The 27206-nt window shown below is 37.4% G+C and overlaps 1 protein-coding gene across 1 annotated transcript; it reads right to left on the bottom strand.

The window, feature by feature from the left end:
* Positions 1–2496: 2496 nt before the first annotated feature.
* On the bottom strand, positions 2497–3556 carry MC4R (melanocortin 4 receptor; the record flags this gene model as incomplete). The annotated part of the gene is made up of 1 exon (XM_079301611.1): positions 2497–3556. Exon 1 carries the CDS (start codon positions 3490–3492, stop codon positions 2497–2499), a length of 996 nt encoding a protein of 331 aa, XP_079157737.1. The 5' UTR covers positions 3493–3556.
* Between the last annotated feature and the right edge of the window lie 23650 nt (positions 3557–27206).

Genomic DNA, 27206 nt, shown 5'->3' on the forward strand with positions numbered 1-27206 from the left:
GTGGGTTCTTTTGAAGCACAGCCTCTTCAGAATTCAGAGGTATCTGCTCCTTGTGCATCTGAAGGGGAGAAATAGAGACTCTTAAAGTGGTGCTCAGAGCACCTAAGGTAGTATCTTGCCCTTTGGTCACTTTCATCAGTGCCCTCTCAGCACCCATGAGATACAAAATGAAAAGGTGGAGTCCCCAGTGTCATAATTTACTGTCCTAAAACAGCTATAGCAAGTGAGGCAAAGCAAAGATCAAGTAGGATTTATGCCTTATTTAAACTAGCATCAGTATTTTCTTTCATTAATACCTGAATATTTTTGTATTATGTCTTATGGGAGAAGAAAAGGCCTTTAGTAAAGCCCACTGGATTTTTTGGTAGAATATTAATTTCTTTCTCTGTTTGGGCTTTAATTCTCCTCCTTTGGCATTTTTTATTCTCTACCCAATGGAACCAGGCATTACTGAAATCTTTACAGTTTCTTCCAAGAGAAAATAGTAGAGGATAATGTAGTACATATATTTCAATACCGTTCTCACTGCAATTGTGGAAATACAATTTGTTAAAGACGAAAAAAGGCAACAGTGGTGTGTTGCAAGCAGCATGGTCCATGGATTGGCCCAAGCACAAGAGTAGTCTGTAGGACACCTGATTTTGGTGCTGTTGTTCTACCAAGGGACTTCAATGCACAAAGTCAATAAATGCAAATTATTTTCTTGCTTTTCCTATAAATAGTTGAATTTTAAAACACTGAGACTCATCCTAAGTCCTTCATGGTCTTTAACAGAGGACCAAATGTCATAGTTTCATGATATCCTGTAAAGTTACCCACAACTGAAATAGCTTCTGTGTGGAGAATCTGAGATAGCAAACATTGGTCTCTATGAATAACTTTTCATTTTAGGTTTTTGTTTGATGAAGAAACAAGTAGTTGGAGAGAACAACCTGTTTCCAAGAAAATAAATAGGATTGGTCATCCTGTTTTTCATTAATTCACTGTTCATCTTGGTAAAAGCAAACATGCAGGATTAAAACCTGAGTGGTGTTTTAATTTTCAGTTTTAAAATCAGAACTTTCCAGACCTTCTACAAGTTTCACTATGTTTTATACTTTCTGGGAATAAGTAAATATATAATTTTTTTTTTTCCTTACATAGAAGCTGATATTGTCAAGATATTAAGGGACATCTTCATGGAATCCTGTGTAGTCACATTTATACTTTAGATGCCTCCAAAGTACTAACACCAGGAATCCGAGGCCCTTAAAGCAACCTGTGGAGAGAGTGGAATTTTAGGGTGAAACTGAGGTCACATCAAGTAGCTGCCTGCAAAGGTGAATTGAATTCAGGCAGATGCTGGGCATGGGTGACCAGACTCACCAGCAGGCACTCATTCCCTGTGAGAGCTTTGCCCCTCCAAAGCCCGTGTGCTCCACAGCATGGGCTGGGTGCTCAGACCAAACTGGCACCTGCCTTCACCCCTGTGTGAAGATCCTGGCAGTGGACCCCTTCTGCTAACACTACACTTCAAAAGAGAGAAAGGGCAGCTTGTTTTCAACAAGGATGTATTTTCATCTGGAGCACAGAGTCCTTATTCCCCACAGCACCTCAGAACAAGGACTGAATGTTCCAATTGAACTTCCCTCTTTATCTTCCCCAGGTAAATCTCTCTGTAAATTTTTTGCACTGCTGCTGGGACTGTCAAAGTTAATATTGTATCTGTTTCATGGCCGAATGGAGGGAGTTAGTCTACCTGGATGACAGTCTAGCAGATATATCCAGGACTATCTGATGCTCCAGGGAGCAATTTAAATTTTGCAAAAAGGCACTCGCAGATACACAGCAATCATCAGCTTGAAAATAAATCCAGCCCAAAGCCAAAGCATTCAGCTGGCTGTGGAGCAAGTGTTTGAAAAATCTTCTTGTGGGCAATAACTGCAACAAAAAACAGAATTCATGCTGTGAAGCAAAACAAAAATAGTTCAAACCGAATAAATACAATTTGTTGGTTTCAGTAGCCTTCCCGAAAAATCTGCTTTCTAATTCCAGAGAACCTTTAATCCACTAATGTAGAAACATATGCCCTATTCTTAGCTGAATATAATGTAATGGATAGATATAATTGCTTCAACAAAATAAGGAACAATATCAGCCAATATGCACTGTAAGTCAGGCAAGATATTTATTTTGTCAGCAGTTGGAATATACAGCTGCTCATGTTTGTTACTATTTCACATTCATCATTACATTTATTTACTTGCTTACAAACTGATATGAAATGCTACTGCTTCTTCCAGCCAAATAAATTACAAACTATAGATATCATAAACATTATGCAGAAATATGAATTCCACGTGAATGGGACACAAGAATGGGGTTGGAGGGTGGAGGGGGAGACAGAAAGAGGAGCTCACTCAAAGATTGAACCAAACTCTGCTTAGAAAGAGGATCTGAAGGCTTCAAAATCTGTGCTGCCTGTTGTGTATACAGTAACATATCCATCTATTAGGTTTAATATTTGCCAGGGAAATCACAAAGCCCTCTAAGGCTACAGCAGCATATAATCTCCTTGAATGTTTTCCTGAGCTCCTGACTCCGGAATGCATAGATTAGTGGATCAATGATGGAATTGCACATGATGAGGATGAGGTAGAAGTTAAAGTGGGACATGAAGCATACACAGTAAGGGTTGTAGGGGCAGGAGATGTAGAAAATCAGGTGTAGGAAAAATGGTGCCCAGCACACAACAAAAACTCCAATCAGGATGGTGAGAGTGATGGCACCTTTCATGTTGGCCCCTTGGCGAACAGGGCCAGTCCCTGGAAGAACAGCAATCTTTTTAATGTGCATACGAGCCATCATAAACATGTGGACATAGAGGGATGCCATGAGAATGAGCATAGTGAAGAACATGCTGATTAGGCAGATGATGACAACACTGCTGTCAGAGTAAATGATGAACAAAATGCCCGAGACTGTGCAAGCAGCCCAGATGCACGTGATGATAACCCCTACACGCTTCACTGTCATGATATTATGATACTGGAGGGCGTAAAAGATAGTAAAGTACCTGTCCACTGCTATTGAGAGAAGGCTGCAAATTGAGGCAAGCAAGGAACTGCAAATGACTGAGTCGATGACATTGTCAATGTTTATGGTAAAGCTCTGTGCATCTGTGTCTGTATTGTTCAGCAGCGTGATGACAATGGTTTCTGATCCATTAGACACACTCACTAGCATGTCAGCCACTGCCAAGCTACAGATGAAGAAGTACATGGGTGAATGGAGGTTCTTGTTCTTGGCTATGGCCACAATGACCAGGACATTCTCCAGCAAGCTGATGATGCCCAGAGTCACAAATACTTCAGGGGATACAAAGAGTTGCTCGTAGCAGCCTCCTGAGGAGTGGACCTTTGCATTGGGCTCGCTGGCTCCTCCATGCAGTCTGTAGCTGTGGTTCCAGAAATGGAGAGGCTGGAGTGTCCCACGATGCTGGGTGAAATTCATCTTGTGGTGATCCCTTTTGGCTTCCTGCTTTTAAAACTCCTGTCCCTTTTGCATTCCTCTGAAAACCTTCTTTGGCTTTTCAGCTTGTAACAAAAAAAAGAAGAAGAAAAATAAGCTAGGACCGAGGTTGGCAGCAGTTCAGAACACTTTCACTACTGTGAAAAAAATAAGATTTCAGACTCAGAAGAAATGGTTTACACCCTTACAGACACAGTTTCTGATCATCACATTTACCTTGGTGATCTATGTCACAGAGTCCCAACAGTCTCTATGTTGGCATCAGATTCTCCCATATGGTCAGTTCCTGTTTAGTTCTCTGGGATGCTGCAAGGCTTTTTTGTTGCTTTCCATTAAAGAGATGCGATCACAAAATGCCCAAGTGGCTGCTGCGGAGCAGGAACTATTTTCAAACTGCAAGCACCAGTCTCGCTGTCAGGCAGTGCATGCTGGCTGCCTGTCTTATTGTGTGTGGAAGAGAGAAATATTCAGGGCACTCCCCGCCTCTGCCTTTCTTTCCAGCCAATGGGGCTGAGCAGCTGCAGAAAGTGGAGGGGCTGCTGATTCTGAGCCTCAGCGAAACATCGCACAGGTTCCGATGCTGCACAAGCTACCAGTGGCTACAGGAAAGCAGACAAGCTGCCAGAGATTTGCTTCTCTTCTTTAGCTTCCCAGAATAATATTTCAATACTGATTTTACATTAATGAAACTTTCAGGAACTGTACTAACAGTCTTACAGAATTCTTGCAGCTGAAGTGATGGATTTTATTTTTCAAACTTTGATTTACTGTTGCTCCTTCTGTGGCACAAACTTGTTCTGCCTTGTATATGTGGCAAAATAACAGGGGAGGGAAGCAAAAGAATATATTTAGTTCTCTCTCCCAGGTCCTCTTTGCCTTGCTGCTTTTCCATGCCTTAGTTGCCCATTTCCAAGATGTGTTGCAAGGTTGCATTATACTCTCTAGTATAATTCTTATAATTTTTAAGATATGGAGTCAGGATAAGGACCAAAACTAACATGACCCAAAGTTACAAATGGCTTAACAAACTATCCTAAATAAAGTAGTGTTTTCCAGGTAAAACACTTCTTAGTAATCTTATTATTGAGAAGGAAAAGACGATAGAGTTGATTGTAGAAGCCCTGTCACCGTCAAGAATTAAGACATTGGGCAGGAAAATAACACTCAGTATTTAGAACAAATGAAGGAAATCAGCAGGAGACAAAGTTGGAATCTGTAAGAAATAGAGCTCATACAATGGTAATGACACAAAAACATCAATAAATATCCTAGAAGTCCGTATGGCCCGTGAGATCTTGAAGCACAGGGATATCCCTGGGCTTACTGGGCATGAGCTGAAAGTCAGCTTGTGTGAAGTCTGTCAGGAAAAGCACTTGAGAATGAGGAAGAAAAGAATGCCAAAGAATTATGAAGAGACAGGACAAAAGTTGTTTTGCTGTTGCATCTTCAAGCATTGCAACTGAGGAGTGAAAAACAAATATGTTGAAAAAAGCCTAAAACAAAAATAGATTTTAAAGGCCATAGGAAAGTCAGTCACTGCACCTGAGAGTTTGCAAGGAAATTATTTGAAAGAATATTTCCAACTGACTACCAGGAAGGCTCTGGAGTGGTCTGTATCTGATGCAAAAGTCTATTTCATATGTCTCAAAATGTTTTCATCTTCTCTGCTGATTTTAAAGTGAACCAGCTAATAAAGAAGTACAGGATGACAAAATGCATATAGAAGCACATTTGTATTTAACATCTAAACATCAGGATGAAGTGTGATTTTACTTTCACATATGAGTTTGCTGTAGATGTATGGTTATGAACACCTACATTGGAAGAAAAGCCTCAATCAATTTTTTCAGGGTCCTTCTTCAGATGGATTGCTTCCTAAGGCTGAAACATAAACCACTGAGACAAAAAAAATTACTTGTGGCACAAGAAATCCCACACTTATCAATTTGGAATATATCATTTACCAGCAGCATGGTTGAAATTAAATAACTTGCTGTTGAAATGGTGATATTTGCTTGCCTGTCAAGATATATGCAAACCAGAATTCAAAAATATTTTTTATCTAGTTACTGATCCTCAGGCTATTACAGAGTATTTCCTAACTCCTGCCACAGACAGGACATGCATATGCAACCCTGAAAAGAACAGAACTACCGAAAAATTCTATAAAGACTGATGTGGGATATTATCTCCCCAGATAACCTATCTTTTCTACACCTGCATCCAGAAATGTGTAAGCTTCAAGTTATCCCAGGGGAGTAGCCACTCAACAGCTCTTCTTTCATGAACATGTCCAGGCTGGAAGTGCCCATGACACTGGGATCTCTCCCTTCACCTACTGAGGTGAACTTAGATCAGGTGAGTCTGGCAAGAATAGGGAGAAGCTTCCTCCAGGGAGTGCTGCCCCATTTGTTCCAATTATCTGTCTGTCTATTCCCCTCCTGGCTCCTCCCTTTCTCTGCACATTTTCTCCATTCTCATCCCCATTTATCTTTTCATTTGCTCTCTTCACCCAGAAGCTATCGAGATGATATTCCATCTTTGATTTTTCGCTGAATATGTCACAAAATTGTAATATTGGTTATAACAATGGAAAGAAAAGCTCCCTTTTTCTCCCACCCACAGCCATCGCTCCCCTCCAAATTTCTGCTTATGCTGTGCATTCTTGGGGCATATTTTGGTGCTCACCACTCATATTTGTGGGATGAGATTTCATGACTGGAAGCACCAGAATTAAGTAGTTTAGCAAATTAGTTGAAGCACTGAAGGGGTGATGGACCTCTTCTCAGCCTGCTCTAACTAAAAGGTAAAACAAGCTACATGAGCACTTTTTTTAAAATGAGAGATGTGTGTACATATAATTACTTCCATTATAAAAGATAGATGCATGTCTCAGATTTTAATGTAATAAGAAATAAGCCATATAATGGCAAATTGTTCTCTCATGCCTGAAAAACCTCTCAATTATCAGTTTCAAAGATGGTAGGAGTATTGCATAACAGATATTGGCTAAATGATTTCTTAAATTTTAAAAACTAAAGCTGAAACAATATTTCTTTTAAAAGTCGTGGCTTACAAGCTTTTCAGTCCCATGGAAAACCAGCCATGGTTGCAGAAAACCAGAAACTGGTAGCAGTGATATACTAATATGAGCTCTAGCTCTTGAGAGAAATAAACCATCAGGAAAGACTTGAGCAAAGCTTTCCCTTTTCATATCACTGCTCCACGTTCTATGCTGTTTGCAGATGCTCTTCAACACCCACCTTCCAGACAGGGTTACAGTCATCTCCACCTCACAATATTTTTGGGAGATGTGATATCCTCTGGCAGTTGAATTAGAATGTTAGAAAAAAGCCTTCACTGAACTCAATGAGCAATCCCATAAGTGATATAAGAAGACAGGCAGAGACATGAGCAGGCTGCACAGGTCCACTATGGGAGAAAAAGAAAGGTGGAGGGAGTTTGCCCAGGCCCTTTCTTGCTCAAATGTATAGTGTGAGAGATATATTTGAATCCCATGACCACATTACTCAAGCACATAGATAATAATAAGCACTTCAGCATCTGTAAGTAGAATAAAAGGAGTGGCTGTGGGAAGCTGGGTGGAAGGAGGAACCAAAGAAGCAGATTTTTAGCATTTAATCAGTCCCTTGGCATTGTGTGAGTACGCTGGTACTGTGCAAAGGGTGATGCTGCATTTACATACCCAAACATAAATGGTGGAGGAGTTTGGTTACATGTGCTCCCATCCAGTTTTTCCGTGCATTCAAAAACTCAAGTCTACTGTAAAAACTGTAGTATATTTTAGCATGCTGATTTTGAAATTAAAAAAAAAAAAAAAAAAGGAGAGACAGGCAATTAAACTTTGGAGGCTTCTATGAGGTTTTAGTCTGCATAATTTCTCTATGTTACAGCAATGGCGAATTCCACCTAACACTCAAAATATTCACAAAAAGTGATTAAAATTATGCAATGTCCTTCTATCTCCTATCCACAGATGTGTTTGGAAGAAGCATTTCTTTGATTCTTTCTAGTTTACTAAATTAGCCTCTGAGCAATATGGAGACACTTGTTTGTTCAACACCCCACTGGATCAAATCTCTGCTGTTTAGTCTGTCCATCATTCACCCCCTCAGCTTACTACAATCTGAAAATCTCTGAGTGATGTATTCTATATTAACATCCCTGTTAGTGTTGGAGATACATAAAAATAAAAAAAAAAAATCATTCCCAAACTCCATTGCTTCCCAGTGTTCAGGATTTTGCTCACTATCTTTTGGGACCATATGCAAATAAAAACCCTGATCAGTGGGAAATTGGTCTAATACATTTTCACCTAGCATTTTATTTTGGGGCACTGATTGCCTTATAATCTTGCTCTTTTAAAGTGAAAGGAATTTTTAATCAAGGGACTTCAGTGTTGAGGGCAGAAGCCTTGGTAGCTTGCCTCTTTTCTTCATGTCTGCTAGTTACAAGAATAGGAGAACTGTTTAGTCAGTCTGGAGATGAAAGCACATAAATGGTGATTTTTCTGGCAAATAATACATTTGCACTTACTTGAAAATGCTGTAAATGTGCAGAAGTGGAATGTTTTTCATTAAAATGACATGAGGAGCAGAGAGGCTTTAAACACTAAGCTGTTTAAATCTGATCTCGTTATTTTAGGTGATCAGCATTATGATCATGGATATTATTAATTTGCAGTAAATGCAGCAATCACCATCCTTGTTTTTTCTCCCTCATCCCGTCTCTCACAAATAATCAATTAACTTTTTCTTGCTTGTAGATTTAGGTGCCTTTCTGTTCAGACTCATCTGAAGCCCTTTGCCCAAGTGGCTCCACAATCTTCTTGGTGTCAATATCCCTCTACAAATTTCTCTCTAAAAAACATGCAGCCATATCTGGGTTTAAGTACAAAATAAATATTGCCATTCATCCAGATCAGCAAACCAAAAAACAATAACACTGGGGCTTTTTTTTTATCAATAAGTAATTATTTAAATGATTTATGAGTCTTAAAAACAAGCTGTTAAACTGGCTTTTTCCTTTGCTCATGACTTTTGAACATAAATATAGCAGAAGTAATACTTCTAACATCTACACACACTTCTTCACTCCCTATATGCACCTGATAGAGCTGTTTTCAGCACTACCATTCTTTTTCTTGTGTTAGATTATGAGATAATTTTATATTACGTAGTTTAAAAAGATCTTCACTTTTCTGGTTTATCATCTTCACTTTTCTGTCATAGTGACATTGAGTTTTTATCTGTGTGAGAAATGCAGTAACATTTTATTCTAACAGAGAAACAATCTAGTCAGTCCAGCTGTCTAACCATGAAAAATGGTATGTCTCATTATAGTTGAATGAGAAGTAGAGAGCCACAGCAGAAAAATTGACAGATAATTGTCCCATGAAAGCCCAGTGTTTCATTGTGGGAAAAAAGCATCAGTTTTGGAAAGTGTCAAATCACTTCAGTTTCTCAGAAAAGTTCTCTGAGTGGGGGTATAACCAAAAGTTAGTGTAGATGGAAAGCTACTAACTAGCTTGAGTTTTTTCTTCCCGTCCACTCACCTCTGAGAGTGACTGTTGTTATTCCAATGGAAAAGACAGACATTACCATGTCATCATTTCTTTAGAAGATTTACAGGAAGGAAGAGTTGTGTACTTAGTGGGCACTGTTAAAGATGCATAATTTATCTCTGAAGGGGCTTACATACATACATACATACATACTGCCATAAACCAGATTATTTTAACCCTTACTGAAGGTTCTGCACAAAACCTTGCATACATATATGTATGTAAATAGATTTATATTCTATATCTGCACAGTGTATTTTCATGGTTTCCATTCATTTTGGTAGCTCCTCTAAGCACTCTGTTTCTTAGCAGAGATATTGAAGCAGTCCTGGACAGAGTCTGCAGGGAGTGCTTGAGCTACTTGTGAATTGTTTTCCACTACAGGAGTTCTTTGAAGCAGCTAGAAATCCCAGAGTCATGATCTGGTATAAGACATGAAGCAGATGCACCGAGTGATGTGATGAGTGAATGAGTCAGCAGTGGTGTCAGATGAAAGGACAACCCTGAGAGTAATTCCCTGAGGTGAGTGCATCATCACTTATACAATCCAAAATTGCCGTGGTTTTCTCTGAGAACTGGGCACATAAGGGGAAAGTACAAAATGTCTAGACTTCTGAAGTGTTGCAGTGTGTCTGCAGTTATTTGATTTCCTGATAATGTCTTTACAACAATCATCAGCATATGGTGAGAAGAATACCCCCTTTCATCTTGTGACAACTGCTGTTCCTCCTTTGAAGAGCTCCTGTACTTTAAAAAGTCTGAGTTACAAGATTGCATTGATGGTGAAGCTGACCCACTGGAAGGCAGAAATATTTTCTTTTCAAAGCTCTTGTAGAAAACTCTTCTTCTGAAATTCAGGGGCATGAACCAATTCCTGTTTTTAAATAGCAGAGTTGATCTAGGTCATTGCTGAGAACTTCTAGCTCTCACTGAAGGGTTATTTTTCAAAAACTCAGGAAGTCTCCTTTCTTCACTTTTCAGGAGAAAGTATGCTCTTTAAATAATTTTCTTCTCTACTCATGGCATACAGATTTTATGGCTTCCTGTGACAGAAGCTGATGTCTTTATGCCATTACAGACTCTCATGAAAATGAAAAGTTGAATGCATATATGACAGCAATGCAATAAATTAAATAGAGTAGCTCGTGTCTTTCAGTGTTCAAAATTCCACACTCTATGATTGTTAAAAAAAAACAACAGAAGGGAGAGAATGTAGCCATGGTAGAAGAGTAACACTTGAGTCACCTTGATGGCTGAGAAATCAACCTGGACTAGGAGATGCTTTTACTTCAACAGACTAGATGGGACTGGTGGCAGTCTAAATCCCAAAATTGAGTTAAAGATTGGTAAGGGTTCAGAAGAAGTCTACAGAACTGTGGGTGAAGGTCTCACCTTTGAGAAGTGACCAAGAAAAGCCCCAGAGTTCTCAAGCTGGACTGAAATTCTTTGATGTATTAGTAATATTTTATCTGTCTTTGTACAGTAGAAAGATTTTGTTGGAGCTAATTGTTTAATTGAGAGACTAGAGGGTTGTTTGAAACCTTTGAGAGTTAAACAGGGAAAAACTAAGTACCAAAGGATCCTCACATGCCATATGTCAGATTTTTCAGTTAGGGAGTCTCTGCAGCTGTGTAAACTAGGATGTCAAAAGGCTTTTGGGCAGACTCACTCAGTTAGTCCCCTTCTCCAGAGTGAATCTTACTGTGGCACTGTGTGAGCCACAGAGAAGAGATTTCTTCCTCGTCTACATGAATGAGGTACAGAATTGTAAACATAGGATGCTAGGGAAACAGAGCCAATTTAAATGCATGTTACATTTCCTTTTCAGTAAAGAAAAACAGAAAACAAAGGTAAAATCCCCCCAAGGACCCTTAGGCTGGACAAGCATATATCAATATGTCAGCATGCGACACCCTAGGAATTCACCCTAGTGAATTGCTGCAGATAAAAAAACAAAACAAGAAAAACCCCAAAAAACCAACCAAACAAACAAACAAAAAAAAGCAAACTGAAAATGTTAAAAAATTAATCAGGTGAAAAAAATCACAGCAAAATTAAGAAACTTTTAAAAAATGCCCAAGCAACCAAAATTATTTTTCATTACCCTGGGAAGCTTTTATTAGCTCACTCAAAATTTACATGGCAGATAACTACATCCTGACAACAGACTGATTCAGATTTTTTTCACAGAAAGGCAACAATTTCCAGCAATTATTGCTGATAGTATTAAACAGAACTTATTTAGCAAGTCATTTTAAGAGCAAACCCAACAGTGGTTTTTTTCTGATTGCCTTCAAACTCAGATAGACAAAGTATAATTAAATCATATAGTGCATTTTCCTAAAAAATTCTGTTTCATCCTCCTTTCTTTAATAAATGAAATTCAGAACTTTCTTGAAAGACATCGAACATCACCTTTTTACTCTGCCTTTGAGGAAGTTTTCTTAATAATTTTAGAAAACACTTGTTGAGACAGAAGGAGGATAGTAAAACAGAAGAGTGAGCCAGCTTATTTGTGATACTAAATCTATGTGATTTATGCCACATCACGGTCAGAAGTACAAAGAATGAGAAAGTTACAACTCTGCCTTAAAAAAAGCCATAGTGTCCTTAAGACAGCTCTTCAGCAAAATGGAGCACCTCTGTTTTCTTCAGCTTATAAGGAGACACTCTTTTATCTGGTACAGCAGCTGAGATCCCCTGTGAAACCACAAAATTTCTGAGAAGCAATGAGAAGCAGAGAGAGAAGGAAAGCAGACCTAAGCTCAGCTGAGAAGTTACTAATGGAAAGAGCACAACCTTCCCCATCAAGTTTTCTGAGTGTAGATGTATGTGTGACTTTCATCTGTTGGGAAGCACAAGCACTGCTAAGTCCTGAAAGATTTTTATTTAAAAATAGCTCTTATAATCATCTCTCTGTATGGTTAGCTAGCAGTATGAAAAGGATTTTCTGCAATGAAGTATAGCAAGCTCCTCGCAAGGTTTATCACCTTTTTTTCTACCTCTCCCAGTATAAAATCCACACAAATGGTAGTTAGCAAGGTCACTGAAATTCAAGCAAGTGATATTCTGCATTAAAATTATTAAAATCACTCTGAGACAGCAGAGAGTAGTTTTCTGTCTCAATGTTATGGAAGATGTCATTGCATTTCAATTAATTTACAGGATAGAAAAGTGAAAGGTGAAGTATTACAGGTCTGTTTTAAGTATCAAATATGGCAATGTGCTCTCACTGCTTGGTGTATGACAGTGCCTAAATACTTTGTAATAAACAAGCAAGCAATTTAAAGGCCAGTTATATTGCATTTCAGTTCTCTCATATAATATATATATATTATTTTCTTTACAGTTTGAGCTATCTCCCCAGAGATAGTTTTCCATTCATAGAACTAATGAAAACAGCAAGTTGAAATCTTTCTAATGCTTTTAGAAGGCCAGTGGCATTAAGGAATGTTGTTTAAAGATATGTGATTTCTAAAGAATCTGTTGCTGTCTGCTGATCAAGGATCTGCAGAATTAGCAGTCCATCCCTCTTAATCACAGGATTTCATCTCAAGTGTTGATATATTTATTTGAAGGACTCAAATTGAGCATGGAACCCCACTGTCATAGACACTAGGAAAAATACAATCTATTCCTCAAAGAGCAATTGAGTATTGTATGGAAAAGTAATCTTTGCTTCACCTGAATCTTGACCTAAATGACAAATTTACACTGCACTTAGCCTCACAAAATAATTAGTGAGGTGCAGTTATGAATTCAGAGCATTTTATGGGATTAGAGACCAACTTCAAATTTAGAAGACAAGCCATTTGAGGAAAAGGTCTTCATGAGAGGCTCAGTTCTGTACAGTTTTTTATTGGCTGCATTGTGTGACATTTTCTATCCTACACAGAGTTTCCAAGCCAACACTGCTGAGGTCAGTGGCAGATGCAATTAATAAGCTACACTTTGAAACAATTTCTTGAAAAAAACTAATACTTTTATAATGCTAACAAACTCCCATTAACATTCTAGTTTAACTTGGTTTTTTTTCATTAATTTCTTTTATGTTTTCTAGCCCAAGGGGTCTGCCCTCTTCAGGTTTCTTATCTTCAGCCTGGGTTATTGTTCAGATTGCTTCTTTGAATTAAGACAGTATTCATGTTTGCATTCTATTCATTTGCTATTTTGAAATTTTTAATTAGAAGGGGTGGTCAGACTTAGTACCTTATGGCTGGATATGCAAATCAGCATTTCTTACTCTACCGTTGCTACATTCCTGCAAGAATTGTGCATTCTCCTCTTATTTCATACATAGCAGGGATCATAGCTTTGTCTAATCCTACCTGAGTTCCCCAATCAGGCTGAGACATTTTCTGGAACTTGTTAGAGCTTCTACTTTTAAACCTTCATTTGAATCATATCTTTTTTCTGAAATACCAATTCAGTTCCCTAAGTTCTCAGGGTCTTGGAAGCTTATTCTAAAAATTGTAAAGGAAAAAGAAACTCATAAAACTTGTTTGTGCGTGTTTTTTTTTTAATTCTCATAAGTCATGAAACTGAAACTTTTTAATGGCATCATTTTTAGAAATGTAGTGTCTTCTTGAATGTATTGCCAAAAAAATATGTGATAAATAAATTGTAAATGTATGAACTTTTTGTCATTCCTCAGTTGTGGGAGCTCTTTTGAAATCAATGGCCAAATTTTTACTAATTCATTAAATACCTTTCTATCTTAGTTATAACTATCCCAAATCTGTTTTTGTCAGCCATCTTTCCTTTAGGCTAAGACATACAAAGCAAAATAGACAGAGCAAATTCTAAAGTGTATGTTTCTATTCAATTTGCCAAATAACTGAGAAGCCAGTAATCCATCCGTAGTGACTAAGACTATAATTATTTCCTTTTTTATTGAATCATCAATTTGCAATGAACAAGACAAACTTTTGCCAGATATAGCATTGTAATTTTCAAAGCAACAGAGAATAAATTAGCTGAAATTATGTGTCCTAAGAAACTATTCTATTTCATGTAAATGTGTGGATGATGGTTTGGAAAGAACACACAAATTCAACTAATGTGCAAATTAGTCCCTTCAAACCTTCTCTTGGCATAAACTTGGAATTCTGCACATGAAATAGAAGCTTTTGGTTGTATGCAGCTCAACTTCTGTTTGTCAAGGTAAGAATTTTCTTTACTTGTTCATGGACTTATTTAATACAGTTCTTAATAAGCTCTTCATCACAGATAAAGCTTCAAAGTTTATTAGAGGATCCCTACCATGGAGTCATGAGGTGCAGAAAGGACCTCCTTGCTTTCTAAGGTCCTTCTCAGAGAGGAGCCTGGGGGGCAGCTGGACCCAGTCTAAGGCATAGACTTTGTCAACAGCTTAAGTAACTTTTTTCCATAGGATTAAAGATGGCAAATCAGATATATGTATATAAAATTAATTATTTCTTATGAAAAATGATTAGACAAACTATCTTTATCAGAATTATTTCTTACTCAGTATAAAAGCTAAAACTACTAGTGTATAATATAGTATATATTATACTAGTGTATAATGCAGTATAATGCACTATAGAAAAACAAATATATTAAACAAATTATATTAAAGCTAGCAAAAAGGAACAATTATTAAGTAGAGGTTGATGTAAATCATCACACCAAAGCTTGTGGGCAGATTTCTTTCACTTGACCTGGAGGAGCATCCTTGGAGGCATCCCCACTTCAAGGGAAGGAACATCATACACACACTCCAAGAAGGAATATATTAGAGAAACCTGCAGTATGAAAGTGAATAAAGTGGAAAGTTGATAGTGCAAAGTGGCTGACTGCTAGTCACATGTCTCCAGAACAGCTTGGCAGCTTATGTGCCAAACCTCTGCCTCACTATCAGGATGTTAATTTGGGGCTGATGAGCCAGACTGATTTCAGAAAAATTCAACACCAAAACCAGCACATTGCAGCCCCCTCAGTCCACCACTGATAGCTCCCAAAATGGGGCATTTTTTCTTGTTTATCCAAGAAAGAATCCTGCTACACTAACCTACTGCAAATGCAGATAATACAGAAAAGTATATTAAAATATTCAGGATGGATTAATTTCATAAAATAATTTATTCATTGAAAAAATCCTACCACAAATTGGTGAAAAATATCTGTGAAACTAAAGAAGTACCATTAGTGAGTTCAGTAAAAAATATTTTGTAACAAAAAAAAAGCTTTTAAATATGTTTTCATTTCCCACTTCAAAATTTTCACAGTAAAATTTAGCAAATTTTATTCTAAAATATTAAATTTTAAAAACCCAAAAACTCTGTTTCTTCTTCTTCTTCTTCTTCTTCTTCTTCTTCTTCTTCTTCTTCTTCTTCTTCTTCTTCTTCTTCTCCTTCTCCTTCTCCTTCAAAGTGGTTTGGCAAAGCCCAATTCTTTTAATGCTCTGAAATTCTGGTTCAGCCAAAACAGCCACCAAATCCCCATAATTAGTCACTGTATTACTTTGAACTGATAAGGAAAAGTAGTATACAATACCTATATGTTAGTATTTCTTTAAATTGCATCTCTGAGTGTGTAAACTTAGAGTATAAAATATATATATGGGGCCATTAGCAGATATTTCTGAAGTCAGACATATCAGCTAACCCAGGCACCACCTCTTAAAGAAGGGAAGCTGATTCACTGTGGTTGTGCTTCACTAGACAGTGGCAGCAGACCCATCAACCAGGAAATGCCACTTGCAAGAGCAACTAAAGGAAAGCCTGCACCTTAAGCAATAGAAAGACACCATTGTTTTTAGCTGGCTGCACACTCACATGCTGAATGCAAGGAATGCTCTCTTTTTCTCTTCTAAAGTACATGAATTCTACAGGCAGAATGAAGTCCATGAATACAGGCAAAATAAGAGGTTATGACTCAGAAAAGACAATTTAAATAGTGAGTTGGTCTGTCTCAAAATTAATTCCTGAACAAAAGACACAGTGAGGTTTTGTTCAGTTATTTCTCTGCTAAGTGCCACCACAGATAAATACATATACCTATTCCAGGAATGGATGAAGAGTACAGAGGCTGGGGGGAAAGGAAAAAGTAAAATGTATTACAGAGTCACAGGATCCTCTGAGCTGGAAGGACCCAAAAAATCACTGAGTCCAACTCTTAAGTGAATGGCCCATACAGGGATCACACCCACAACCTTGATGTTATCAGCATCATGCTTCAACCAACTGAGCAAACAAACCCCAGCTACCACAACAAGAATAAAATTTCAAATAGTTGAGCATTGCAATTATTGTCAGACCATGTGTTGAGGGAAATAGAAAAGGTAGAAAACTCTTAGAAGCTGTGTGAAAGCAAAACTCAGAATAGAAGAATGCAAGAATACAGATATGCAAGGACAAGAAACAATAAGGCTGTGTTTTTAAGCTGTGTAGAGACAAAATGTTAAGCAAAATAATAGAAAAATGTAATTTTAATAATGAAGCTTTATCCATTGGTTTAAGCCAGCAACCAGCAAGCTTTGTTAAAAGAAAGGTGCACATGTAACTTCAGTAATTGACTTAAGCAAATGTCTGTAAGCTTTTAAGAGCATCCTATTGGTTAAAAGTCTTTTAAAAAGATTTTCAGCATCTCCCATGTCTCACTCTGCAATGAGGCTGATGTGCTGAAATGAAAGCTCTAAGACTGCCACACCTGCAGCCTGACCTATTATTGCTATAAAGATCCAACAGGGTTGCACTGGAGAGTAAAAAGGTGTACTTGTACCTCAACACAGCAAATATATAACTTTTCACTACATTAACCAGTTGGTATGTTTTTAGGTGATTACCACATAGAAAAAAAAGGTAGAGTTTTCTTTGATGATCAACTAAAGTGGTGCTCATTGCAGCTCTTTCCACTTCTGTATTAAAAAAAAAAATCAACATTTCCTACTCAGCTACTAGAAAAGGAATAAAAAGCAAGCAGCAACATGCAAATATTCTTGACCTATTTTCACTAAAAAGATGTAATGTCAAACTACATTTGACCACTTCCTAATCAAGCTTCTCCTGTCACCACAATTTTTTTATTCTGTTCCACTCACCAGAAAAAGGATGTGCCTTAATACAAGGTATTCAAATAGCTGTTCTAGACATTTTTTTTGAAAGTCAAGGCAAGTACTGAAGAATTTAATGAGAAAATTTTCAAGTTAGAATTCAGTGAAGGTTCTAAAATTAAAGCTTTGCAAGGTTTGCTGATCATTAAAATACTTGTTTCAGTAAGCTGAAGAAAGATTATTTATATTCTAAAAGCTCTACATAACCTGCTTATCTTAATGAATTCTGGATGCTGCAGAGAGAAATAAACTGTAGCTGAGATAAACCACTGAACTGATAAAATTATACCTAGATTCATAATTTATTGAAATAAAAATGAGACGTTATTTTGCTTTTTTTACACAGAAATGACCAGATGTTACTGATACAGATGTCAATGACCAAACATGAGCAGTACTATAGAACTGGGTACTGAACATGCATTGTGATCTTTTTCAACTAAATAACTTCATTTTTATATAAATATAAATAATTGCAGTGTGAATAACTCTTACTCTGGCAGTGTGCAGTGCACAAAAAAAGCAGGATGATTCTGAACTTCACCTCAACACAGCAAATATATAACTTTTCATTACATTAGCCAGTTGGCATGATCATAGGTGATGACTACACAAAAAAAAAAAAAAAAAAAAAAAAAAAAAAAAAGGGGAGTTTTCTTTGATGGCCAATGAAAGTGGTGCTCATTGCTGCTCTTGCCACTTCTGTATATCCCATAGATGATCTCTGTTCATTTTTTCACCTGGGAAGACCTGTAGGAATGCGAGCACAGTGCAGCAAATGTGAAAATGAAGACAAATTCTTTTGTATTTGACAATAAGAGCAGTGTAGCATAAGAGCAGACTCCATCTGCTTTCCAAGACCCATAAAGTGTTCACAGCGTAGTTCTTGAGAGAGAGGAGAAGAGACAAGTATCAAACGTAATGAGTCACTCCTTCCAAGTTCTGTGCATGTTTTGGTGCCTTTATATAGGAGATATTGATACGCTTCTCACTGATTTATTTGAGGTTGGACACCCTGAGGAGCCATGTAGTAAGAAGGAGCCCTAGACTCCTTCAGTTCTTTCTATGCACACAAATCATCCATGACGGACAGACAACACTCCAGCCACTATTCACACAGCTGGTTGTGGTTGACTCTCTATTCTTATGCATGGATTTTATTCTCATAGTTGTTATCTTAAATCTTTATTGCCATATTACACTTACCTATCAGTTTTATATGCCTCAATATCAATTCTTCTTTAGTTAATTCAATTTTTCCTTACAGGTCATGTTTTTTGGACCTCTGGCCATTCTTGCTGCCCTTCTCTGGGCTTTCTCCAGCTGATTTGTGTCTCTTTTGAACCATGAGTCAGTAAGGTTAATGGAATTTAGTTTTACACTATTGCATGACTGATGCTTAGTTCTCTGAGCTTGTTTTGCTAATGCTGTTACTCTGTACTTTACTACATTATTCAAAAATATATGAAAGATTTGCCTAAGAAGCTTATGTTTAATTTTTGTTTTGTTTGTATGGTAAATCCTCTCCTTAATGTTTAGAAATTATCTACAATTATCACAAGCCATTCATCAAAAATTAATCAGGAAGGATTTGGATGGTTATTTTTGCAGCTGCAAATTCGGTAGTTAGCAGAAATGGTGAATTAATCACTTTTCATGCACTTTTGTTTCAGAATCCAGGAAAACAGAAACATGGTCCTGACTTCTGTGCTTTTCATCCATGTATGCCAACAGAAACAGAATAATTCTCAACATATTTCCTTAAGTGCCTTCCAAGTCCCACAGATTGTAAATCTTTTTCTGCCAAACTGTAGCTGTTGGCCCTGGTAGCAGTAATTTGCATACTATTGAGTTTCACACCTGTAATATGTCAGGAGCTCTCATATCAGAAAAAAAAAAGACCAATTTTCTAAAGTCAATTTTACCTTACACAATAGGATTCACATATGCTACAGGTCTGGATGATTCTCACTGAAAACATAGAGCTCTATGTTTACTTTGCAAACATCACTATGTTTCAGAGATTCTCTGTTGCAGAGTTTTCCTTTAAGGAATTAAAAATGCAGATTTTTTTCTGATTTGAAGTAGGAGTTAAAAGTTCTTGTATAACTATAAATTTGTTAAAGCATGGTGACTCCTTTTTTATGTGTGACAACAGCAGAAGACTATTCATTATGTGAATTACTCCCTGCTATTTAAAGAAATCAGATTATTATTTTGCACAATTGAAATAATGTAAAAAAATATTACTTTATCCGACTTCCTCAAAGGTCCTCTGTCACAGTTTTTAAATAGCGTATTCTTACTTTTACTTATTTTTTTATAGTTTGCAGTTGCCTAAAGTCTATCTACTTGACATGGGAATTTCAACTAAAAAAGGATTAAGTCCAATCAAGAATAATTGCAGAGAGTTTCTTCTTTTAAATATTACTGCTTTAGAAGAGGGATGGTCCTGCAAAAAACCCAAGTTCCATGTCAGCTGGCATGGATAAAATAGAGATCATGTATGCTTTGGAGAGCTTCTTTCCAAACACACATGCTGACTGCTCATGGGTGCTGCTGCTGAGTGCCACAGCTCAAGGAGCTCTGCCAGACAGAACAGTACAAATGATGCTGCAGAGCAGCAGGAGGGTACACTTGGGTCTCCACTGAATGATACAGCCCCTCTGCTACAGATTTTCTTTCTTCTCTGCTCCTGCTATGGATAAGCACCACTTCAAACTCAAACATCAGTTGGCTGCTTCCCCAGCATCATTATGGCTTTAAAGCTGTTTACCCCCAGAGATGATATAAAGAGAAAGAAATAATAAAATGTGCTAGTGGCAGCACATTAGAAAGAGGGAAAAAAGTTATGCTTCTGGTAGTCTGCTCCTCTGAACCACAGCAACATCTTCTCCCCCTCCTCTACTGTATCTTCAAAAGAATGGATGTTTCCTATCATCATGATGTAGCATTCAACATTCCTGACATGCCCAGCCCTATTCTAGATACTATCATGCTGCACATGCCTACATTTCCCAAATATAGGCTCCGATAAAGATTTTAGCAGGAGAAGAGTAAAGTTCTTGTTGCCTTATTTGTTTTATTAAGTAGGTCTTTCTGCTGTTTGGTTGGTCCTCTACAACAGATTTCCCATGCTGACAAGTTGCTGTTTTCCTCTCTTCTTTCCTTCCTTCTCCTCACAAGGCTGAGCACAGAATTTCCAGCTGGCCTAACTTCTCAGTTTAATGTCTTTGAATGTTTAAGTAAACCATAGAAAGATGCTATTTTTATGTTCCTATTGGTTGACATACTGCAAGGAGAGCTTGCAGAGATATCCCCATCCTCTTTGCACAGTCAGTTTTATAGAGCAGCACAGCTCAAATGTCATCAGGACAATAATGGAGGCACTGATTCTCTTCTTCACTATTCATTGTTAACTTTATCTTTGTGCTTGTAGTTCTTATAACACATCATGAGGGCTTAATGCTGGCCTAAGGAAAAAGCAGAGAGTGAGTCAGATATTCTTCAAAAGGAATTATGCTCATTAACAAGAACATTTACTATCTTAACCATCTGCTAAGATTTTGAGACTGACAGGTGTCTTCACACACTTCAAGAGAGAAAACGTTTTATGTTCCCATTTCCTTTTTAGCATATTAATAAAGAGATATCAGGCTATTTTTTTCATTTTGTTCACACTGCGAATTTTCAGAGTGCTTGTAAAATGTGAGCTAGGTGCTTTTGAATTTCAGAAATACTGAGCTCACTCCCATAATAAAGGGAATTTACTTTGTCTCAGTTCTATCAAGTACAATGTTATAGATTCAGTTCCTTCTTACTTTAGCTGTGTTAATTAAAGATTTGTCTGAATTTTATCTGTAATACCTCAAACTCAAAACTGGGGTAAGCTCTGGGGTAAGCAAAGTTAGCTGCCCCATCCTTACCTCATACTAATATGCAACCATGCCCTAACACAGGCACACACATACTGGCGAACGGGTTGAGTGTTTCTTATGGCTTAATATCCTGTTGCAACTCCTTTGCCATTTTAATACCCAGTCAGATATAGCTGCTGGGAGTTGTAAGCTGAGAGGTCATGAAAACTTGAAATAACTTTAAGGCTATAGACACGTGCACTGAAGGAGAACCATCAACCCCTTGGGAAACTCAATTTACTTTATTTCATACTGCCCTTGGCATATGGAAGAAAAAAATAGAACACAGAGTCAATAAAACAGTTCATTCAAATATTTGTTATGAGTGAATAAAAGAGAAAACCAGCAGGAGAGGAACATGAATATTTTATGTTTACCAGATTCAGCACCTAGTAACTACTGAAATGAACAGCTTGTGTTCCAGTCTCCATCTGAAGCGTATTGGTTTGGCATTATGTGAGTCACCGAATTACAAACTGCTATTAGTTAAGTGCCTACATACTCAGTAATTAAAGCCATGCTTGCAAATATGCATAAGTATTCTCTGGAGACAACTGAAGCACTAATGAAGGGTTATTTTCATTCCAGTTGCATTTTGGTAGCTAGAGATAGAAGCTGTAGCCCACAGCACAAGCTGCATCACAGAAATATCTGGCTTCCAGTCAGGTTTTCTTTCCTCATGCTCACAAGTCCAAGTAAAGCACCCAATATGGGTTTGTAGGAATCTAAAAGAGAGGAAAAGAACATTTCAGTGGTTTTACAAAGTTAAGTCATGATTTTTTTTTTTTTTAAATTTTTAATATGTATTATAACTCAACAATCCCCATGTTGATTTATTGTTATTATTGTTCCCTTAAAGGTCTTCTACCTACACCTATGCAAACCTATATCATGAAAATTTGCAATGCAGCTGTGAGCATCTCTATGGTAAAGCTTTGTGATTTGCAAGAAGCATGAAAATTATTCCCAGTGCCTTCCACAGTAATAGATAATATCACCAGAACAAAAGCAAGCAGGACTGAAGAAGGATATTTTCTATTTGTGAGCAAAGTGTCAGGGAAATTATCTTAGTGCTACAAAGTTATTCAGTGCAAGGAAGAAAATTGCAACAGGAAGAATTTTCAGGGAGATCTAGGAACTGGTATCTGGGTACTGCATACTTGCAAGGTTTGAAGCCTCTGCAATGTGCCAAACCAAATCGTGTGGTCTTGCTGAGGTTTCCCTTTACTTGGAAATGGGTAGGTGCAAGTGTAAAAGAGAGCATGCACTCATTTTTTGACATAATGGCTTAATCCACTGCTGATCTCCATTCAAATTCAATATGTATTTGTTAGAACTTGCTGAGTAGCATGCTCCAAAACTCTACATACAGAGAAGCTCTCAAGAAGACAGAGAAATTCTGGTTGTGTGCATGTGTCTAATATTACCCCTTAGCTAGGTGAAAACCAAACCAGACATACAAAAAACCAAATACAAATGCAATATATGTAAATTCAAACCAATGCAGAATACTAGACCTGGGGATGCGTGTGAAGCTTGGGCCACCTGAATGTAGCCAGAATTGCAAAGTTCCACATAATTCCGCAGTTCCAGGAGGCATATATGTCAGACAAGAGGCGAGGAAATGCAAGTGATTTCAATAGGAATTCTGCTGCATATTCCATTTCAGAACCTGAGGCTTGTAATACAATGCAGTGGATCACCAGAAGTAATGCATACAGAAAAAGCCTCGAAATGTAGTTTCTACATTGTTCAACAACATTCTCCATTTTCTCTAACTCTGTCAAATCTTTTAGACTGTTTCTGCATTTAATTGAAGCACAGGGAAACAATCAAATAGGAGGATTTTCCTTCAGTGTAAGTGGAAAGACTAATATTATGTATCACCATGGTGCAGGCAGAAATGTTTGTATAGAAAATTAAGGGCAGCACATATCCAATAACAAGCACACTTGCTACAAAATCTGTGCATCTCCTCCCAGTGGGCCCAAGTCTTTCTTCTGCAGTCAAAATTCAGGGAGCTGAACAAAACCTTATCTTATAACCTTGCAATACTCAAGCTCCTAAAAAATAGGTTTATTTTTATTTTGGAAAGCAGCTGCCTGTTAGAGCTGTTAGGCTGCAAAGTCAAGGAGTGAAAGAAATTTACTCCTTTGTATTAACTCAGTTCCCTTGTTTGTTAAAACAAGCACACACACAAATAAACACCCCCAAAAGCCCACCCCAACTAAAATGAAGCCTGATTACTTGAACAAACATTTTCATTGCAGTTTTGCTATCTTAATAGTTTATAAAGATTATTAAGTTGATGCAAGAAGTTTTCTCTCCATGCTGCAGTCTGAAACCCTGTACTAACATGTTTTCTAGTCTCACAGTATAAAAATCCCCTGATGCTGCCCCGAGGAACTCTCTGGTTGCAGTTTTGGGCACTCCAACATATTTGCCTATTTGACATATTGCAACAGATCCTCGGCTTTTGTAAATCATCCAAGTTCCACCAACATCCCTGGAATTACTCAGGCTCCAATGTTACATGATTAAATGACTTGGCTTTAAGGTCCTATAAAAAAGAAAATAGAATTGAAAAATAGTGTGGAACCTTGCAATATCAAGATTTCAAACCTTCACAATGAAATGTGTAATTCTCAGAGGTGGTGTTCACAGTCCTGAGCTGCTTGTGTTGTATTTTGGCTAAGAACTCAGGCAATTCCAGGGATGTGTGACAGAAATGTCAAGATTGTGAGAATTGCAGTTTTAGAGGTCACACTCATACTTTCCTGTGAGTGGGGACAGACTTTATTTCTCATCTGTTTGCCTAATGGCATTAAGATGATTATTCATGAAATATTATTCATGAAATGCCTTTGTGCTTCTTTTAAATCAGCGTTGGTGCTGCTTTTAAGTCTTTTTGTTGTTTTCTAATCTTTACCTAATTTAAGAATATGAGGAGAAATCCTATATATGTATCCTCATAGCATCTGTCAGCTCTAGGGAGAAGAATTTGCAGCTATGTCTCTCCAGTAGATATTAACGTGCCATAATTTTCATCAGTCTGTATTTGAGCTTGCTCCTCAGAGGCATTACATTTGCCTTCCAGAAAAACTGATTAAAGGGCTTAGAAGGCTACTCTGTACTTGCCAGAGGCTCACTGCCAGCATTGCTGTGGGTACTCCTCTCCCCTTCCTCACTCACAGCCTCCCCCAAGCCCCTTGGGCCAGGGTGCTGTCCCTGTGCTCCTTGGGAGGGGGTCACCTACCTGCACACTGCTTCCAGTCACACTGCCTGGGCTCTGGAAGCCTTGAAAAAATAGAGTTCAGTAAACTGCAGCAAGTATTAGCTCTGGGAAAAAACAACAAGTTTTTTTTCACCGAGTCACTGAAGTAGCTCCCAACATTGTGTTTATAAGGAAGGTTAAGAGGTTACAGAATCACAGAGTATATCTGCTGTCATGTAAGAGAACATTTATATAACACTGCAGGCAGGTTGTAAGACACAGAGGGAGGTGAGCTGACAAGGTCTGCCAAGGGTCTGAGACCTCCCACCCAAATGCTGAAGCTGAAAAAGCTCAAACTTTTACCTGTAAGGGGTTACATTTTTGGTGGGCTATCTATCACAAACATATTGAAGAGGTAGATTAGTATATGAAGGTTTTCCAGGTCTCAATAATAGCAACTGTATTTAAGTAACTTTAACAAAAAATTAGGAATTTGTCTTCCTCATGTTTCATCATATTTACAGAATCCTGTTCAGGACTTTTTTTTTCCACAGAAATTTTACTTCATTTTTCAAAATACAAGGATATTGAGGGACACATACCCTAAATTTCCTCAGTGGGTCACCTTGGTTTCAAATAAATTGAATTTAAATTATAAGATCCAAGTATTATCGGCAAAGCCACCATATTTCAGACATCAAAAATTAAAAAAAAAACAAACCAGAAATGACTTCTACATGCAAAGTACAAAATATGCAACTCAGATTTAAAGTAAAAATAATATCCAGGAGCAAGCTTGGAATTGGCCAGACAAATAGCATACTATTTGCAGTTGATTGCTGATTACTGATACTAAATGCAGTTGATTACAGCATTTTGTGTTATTTTCCTGAATAATGCAGAGTGCTTTAAATACAAAATATAACTATTACACTGGAAACAGAGTAGGCAATTTATCTCTACTACTAAATTTATCTTTAGATGTCAACTAGAAGGACAGGCTTTTAGTTTATCACTCATGAAAACTACCTGGCTCAGCTTAAGCACAAAAGGGCATAGGTTAGCAGTTTGAAATTGAGAGGAATACTCTTTCTTATGTAGTCATAATTCATGAAACCCATATATTCAAAAATGTTTTATCAGAGAACTCTTCCCTGGTTATTTGCTATTTCTTAATTTAGGCTTTCTAAATCTGTGGTGTTTGTGTCAAGTTATTTTGGCTCTGGTAAAGATTTCACTGTGCGAGGAGGGAAATTAATCCAAATAGGATACATAGCACATTGAGAGCATCCTGTTGCAAATGTAGTGTTTCAGTTTGTTTCAATGTCTACAGCCTTTGTTTTCTGATCAACAAGCAGCATTTCAGACAGTTATTTTCCTGATTAGTAAAACTTGTAATGGGTATCTCACACTTCAGTGGAAGAGCCCCTACTAAAATCACATTTGAAATTCAAGCGACATGTGGATTGTTTCTCATTTTAGTTCCTAGGGATTTCTAAACCAGAAGAGCATTAGAATGGGCATCCGTCTGATTTAATATTTCTTTTCACTAGATAGTTCTTGATTCCTATCAAATAGAGGTTCCATGAGCAGTCCATTTTAAAATAATAATATAAATATCCCTTCCAAAAATAGCCATTGAACTGAATCACATTGTTTCTTGTAAAAGAATTCTGGCACTATTTTGCATAGGACTCAGTATGTTTTTACTAAGCATTAATCTTACTATGTTTCCTTCATTACTACTGTGTGTTTTGAAAGTGGGCCCATTTACTTCTTGGTTATCAGTCATAAACCTTTTTTCTTCAATTCTTTTTTTATTCCTATTTCAAGGCTCAAAAGAGACTAGATGTATTTGAAAAAATATACCACCCTCTCCAGCATCTAAAAAAAAATAAAAAATAAAAGAAACTCTAAAGACTCTCTAAAAATAATTGAGAAAACCAATCACCAATCCATATCACAGAAGGGTGTGACACTTTGGTCATTTTATTTTCAACTGCCCTGTCTTCATGCTGCTGCTGCTGTTTAGAGCTGCTTATGATCATCTCAAAGGTCTTGTCCTGGTTTTTACTCTGACCCAGCTCAGATGAGTTCAGCCATTCCTGCCTAAGAAATTAGCCAAATGAGGTGTCTGGGAAAGATGTTTGGTTTTCTGTTCCCTAATTAAGGATAGAGTTGCTTATTGCTCTATTTCTGACTCAATTTACCCAGATGGCCACTGCATGTCTGCCCTTCATGAAGCTTGCATTTATAAACTGGTCAGGTGATGTAAGAAAAGTAAATTTCTCAACTACAACAGTAACCAGACTTTCAACAAGATGCAAGTAGCAATAATTCATAATTCATAGTTTTCTATTCATTAGACTAGACTGTCATCACTGTCTTGCCTAGAACTATTATTTGAATTTGTGTCATAACTTAATGTAGTCATCACATAATCTGAATGAATAATGAATACTGTTCACCAGAAGATACTATGAAAAGCTTTGCTTTTCATGAAATTGACAGAATATTTATTTTTCCCTTCATGTAGTACAGTTCATCTTCACCATGTCCCTGGTTTGTTCCTTCTGTACAAATCTTCTAACTTTTGCCATTTACCAAGTAATCACTTGTTTGAAAAATTCTCATCCTTTCTCAGAAACCTACGCTAATTTTATTTCAGGTAGGAAAATATGTACCAGTTAAAATAAAGCTGCTTCACTCTTTATTTTGCCAACAAACAAACTTGCAGTTTTATGGTGAAAATCAACCTTTCTTTTGCTGCAGGTCAATGAGATTGACCAGAGAACATTTAGGAGCACAGCATTCCCTGTAATGGAGTCTTGAAACTTCAACAGGCAAAGCAAACCAAAACCACAAAATGGGAATTTACTCTAAGAATACTCAGGCACAAGGTAACTT

The sequence above is a fragment of the Erithacus rubecula genome (assembly GCF_903797595.1).
Source record: "Erithacus rubecula genome assembly, chromosome: 3".
Taxonomy (NCBI): domain Eukaryota; kingdom Metazoa; phylum Chordata; class Aves; order Passeriformes; family Muscicapidae; genus Erithacus; species Erithacus rubecula.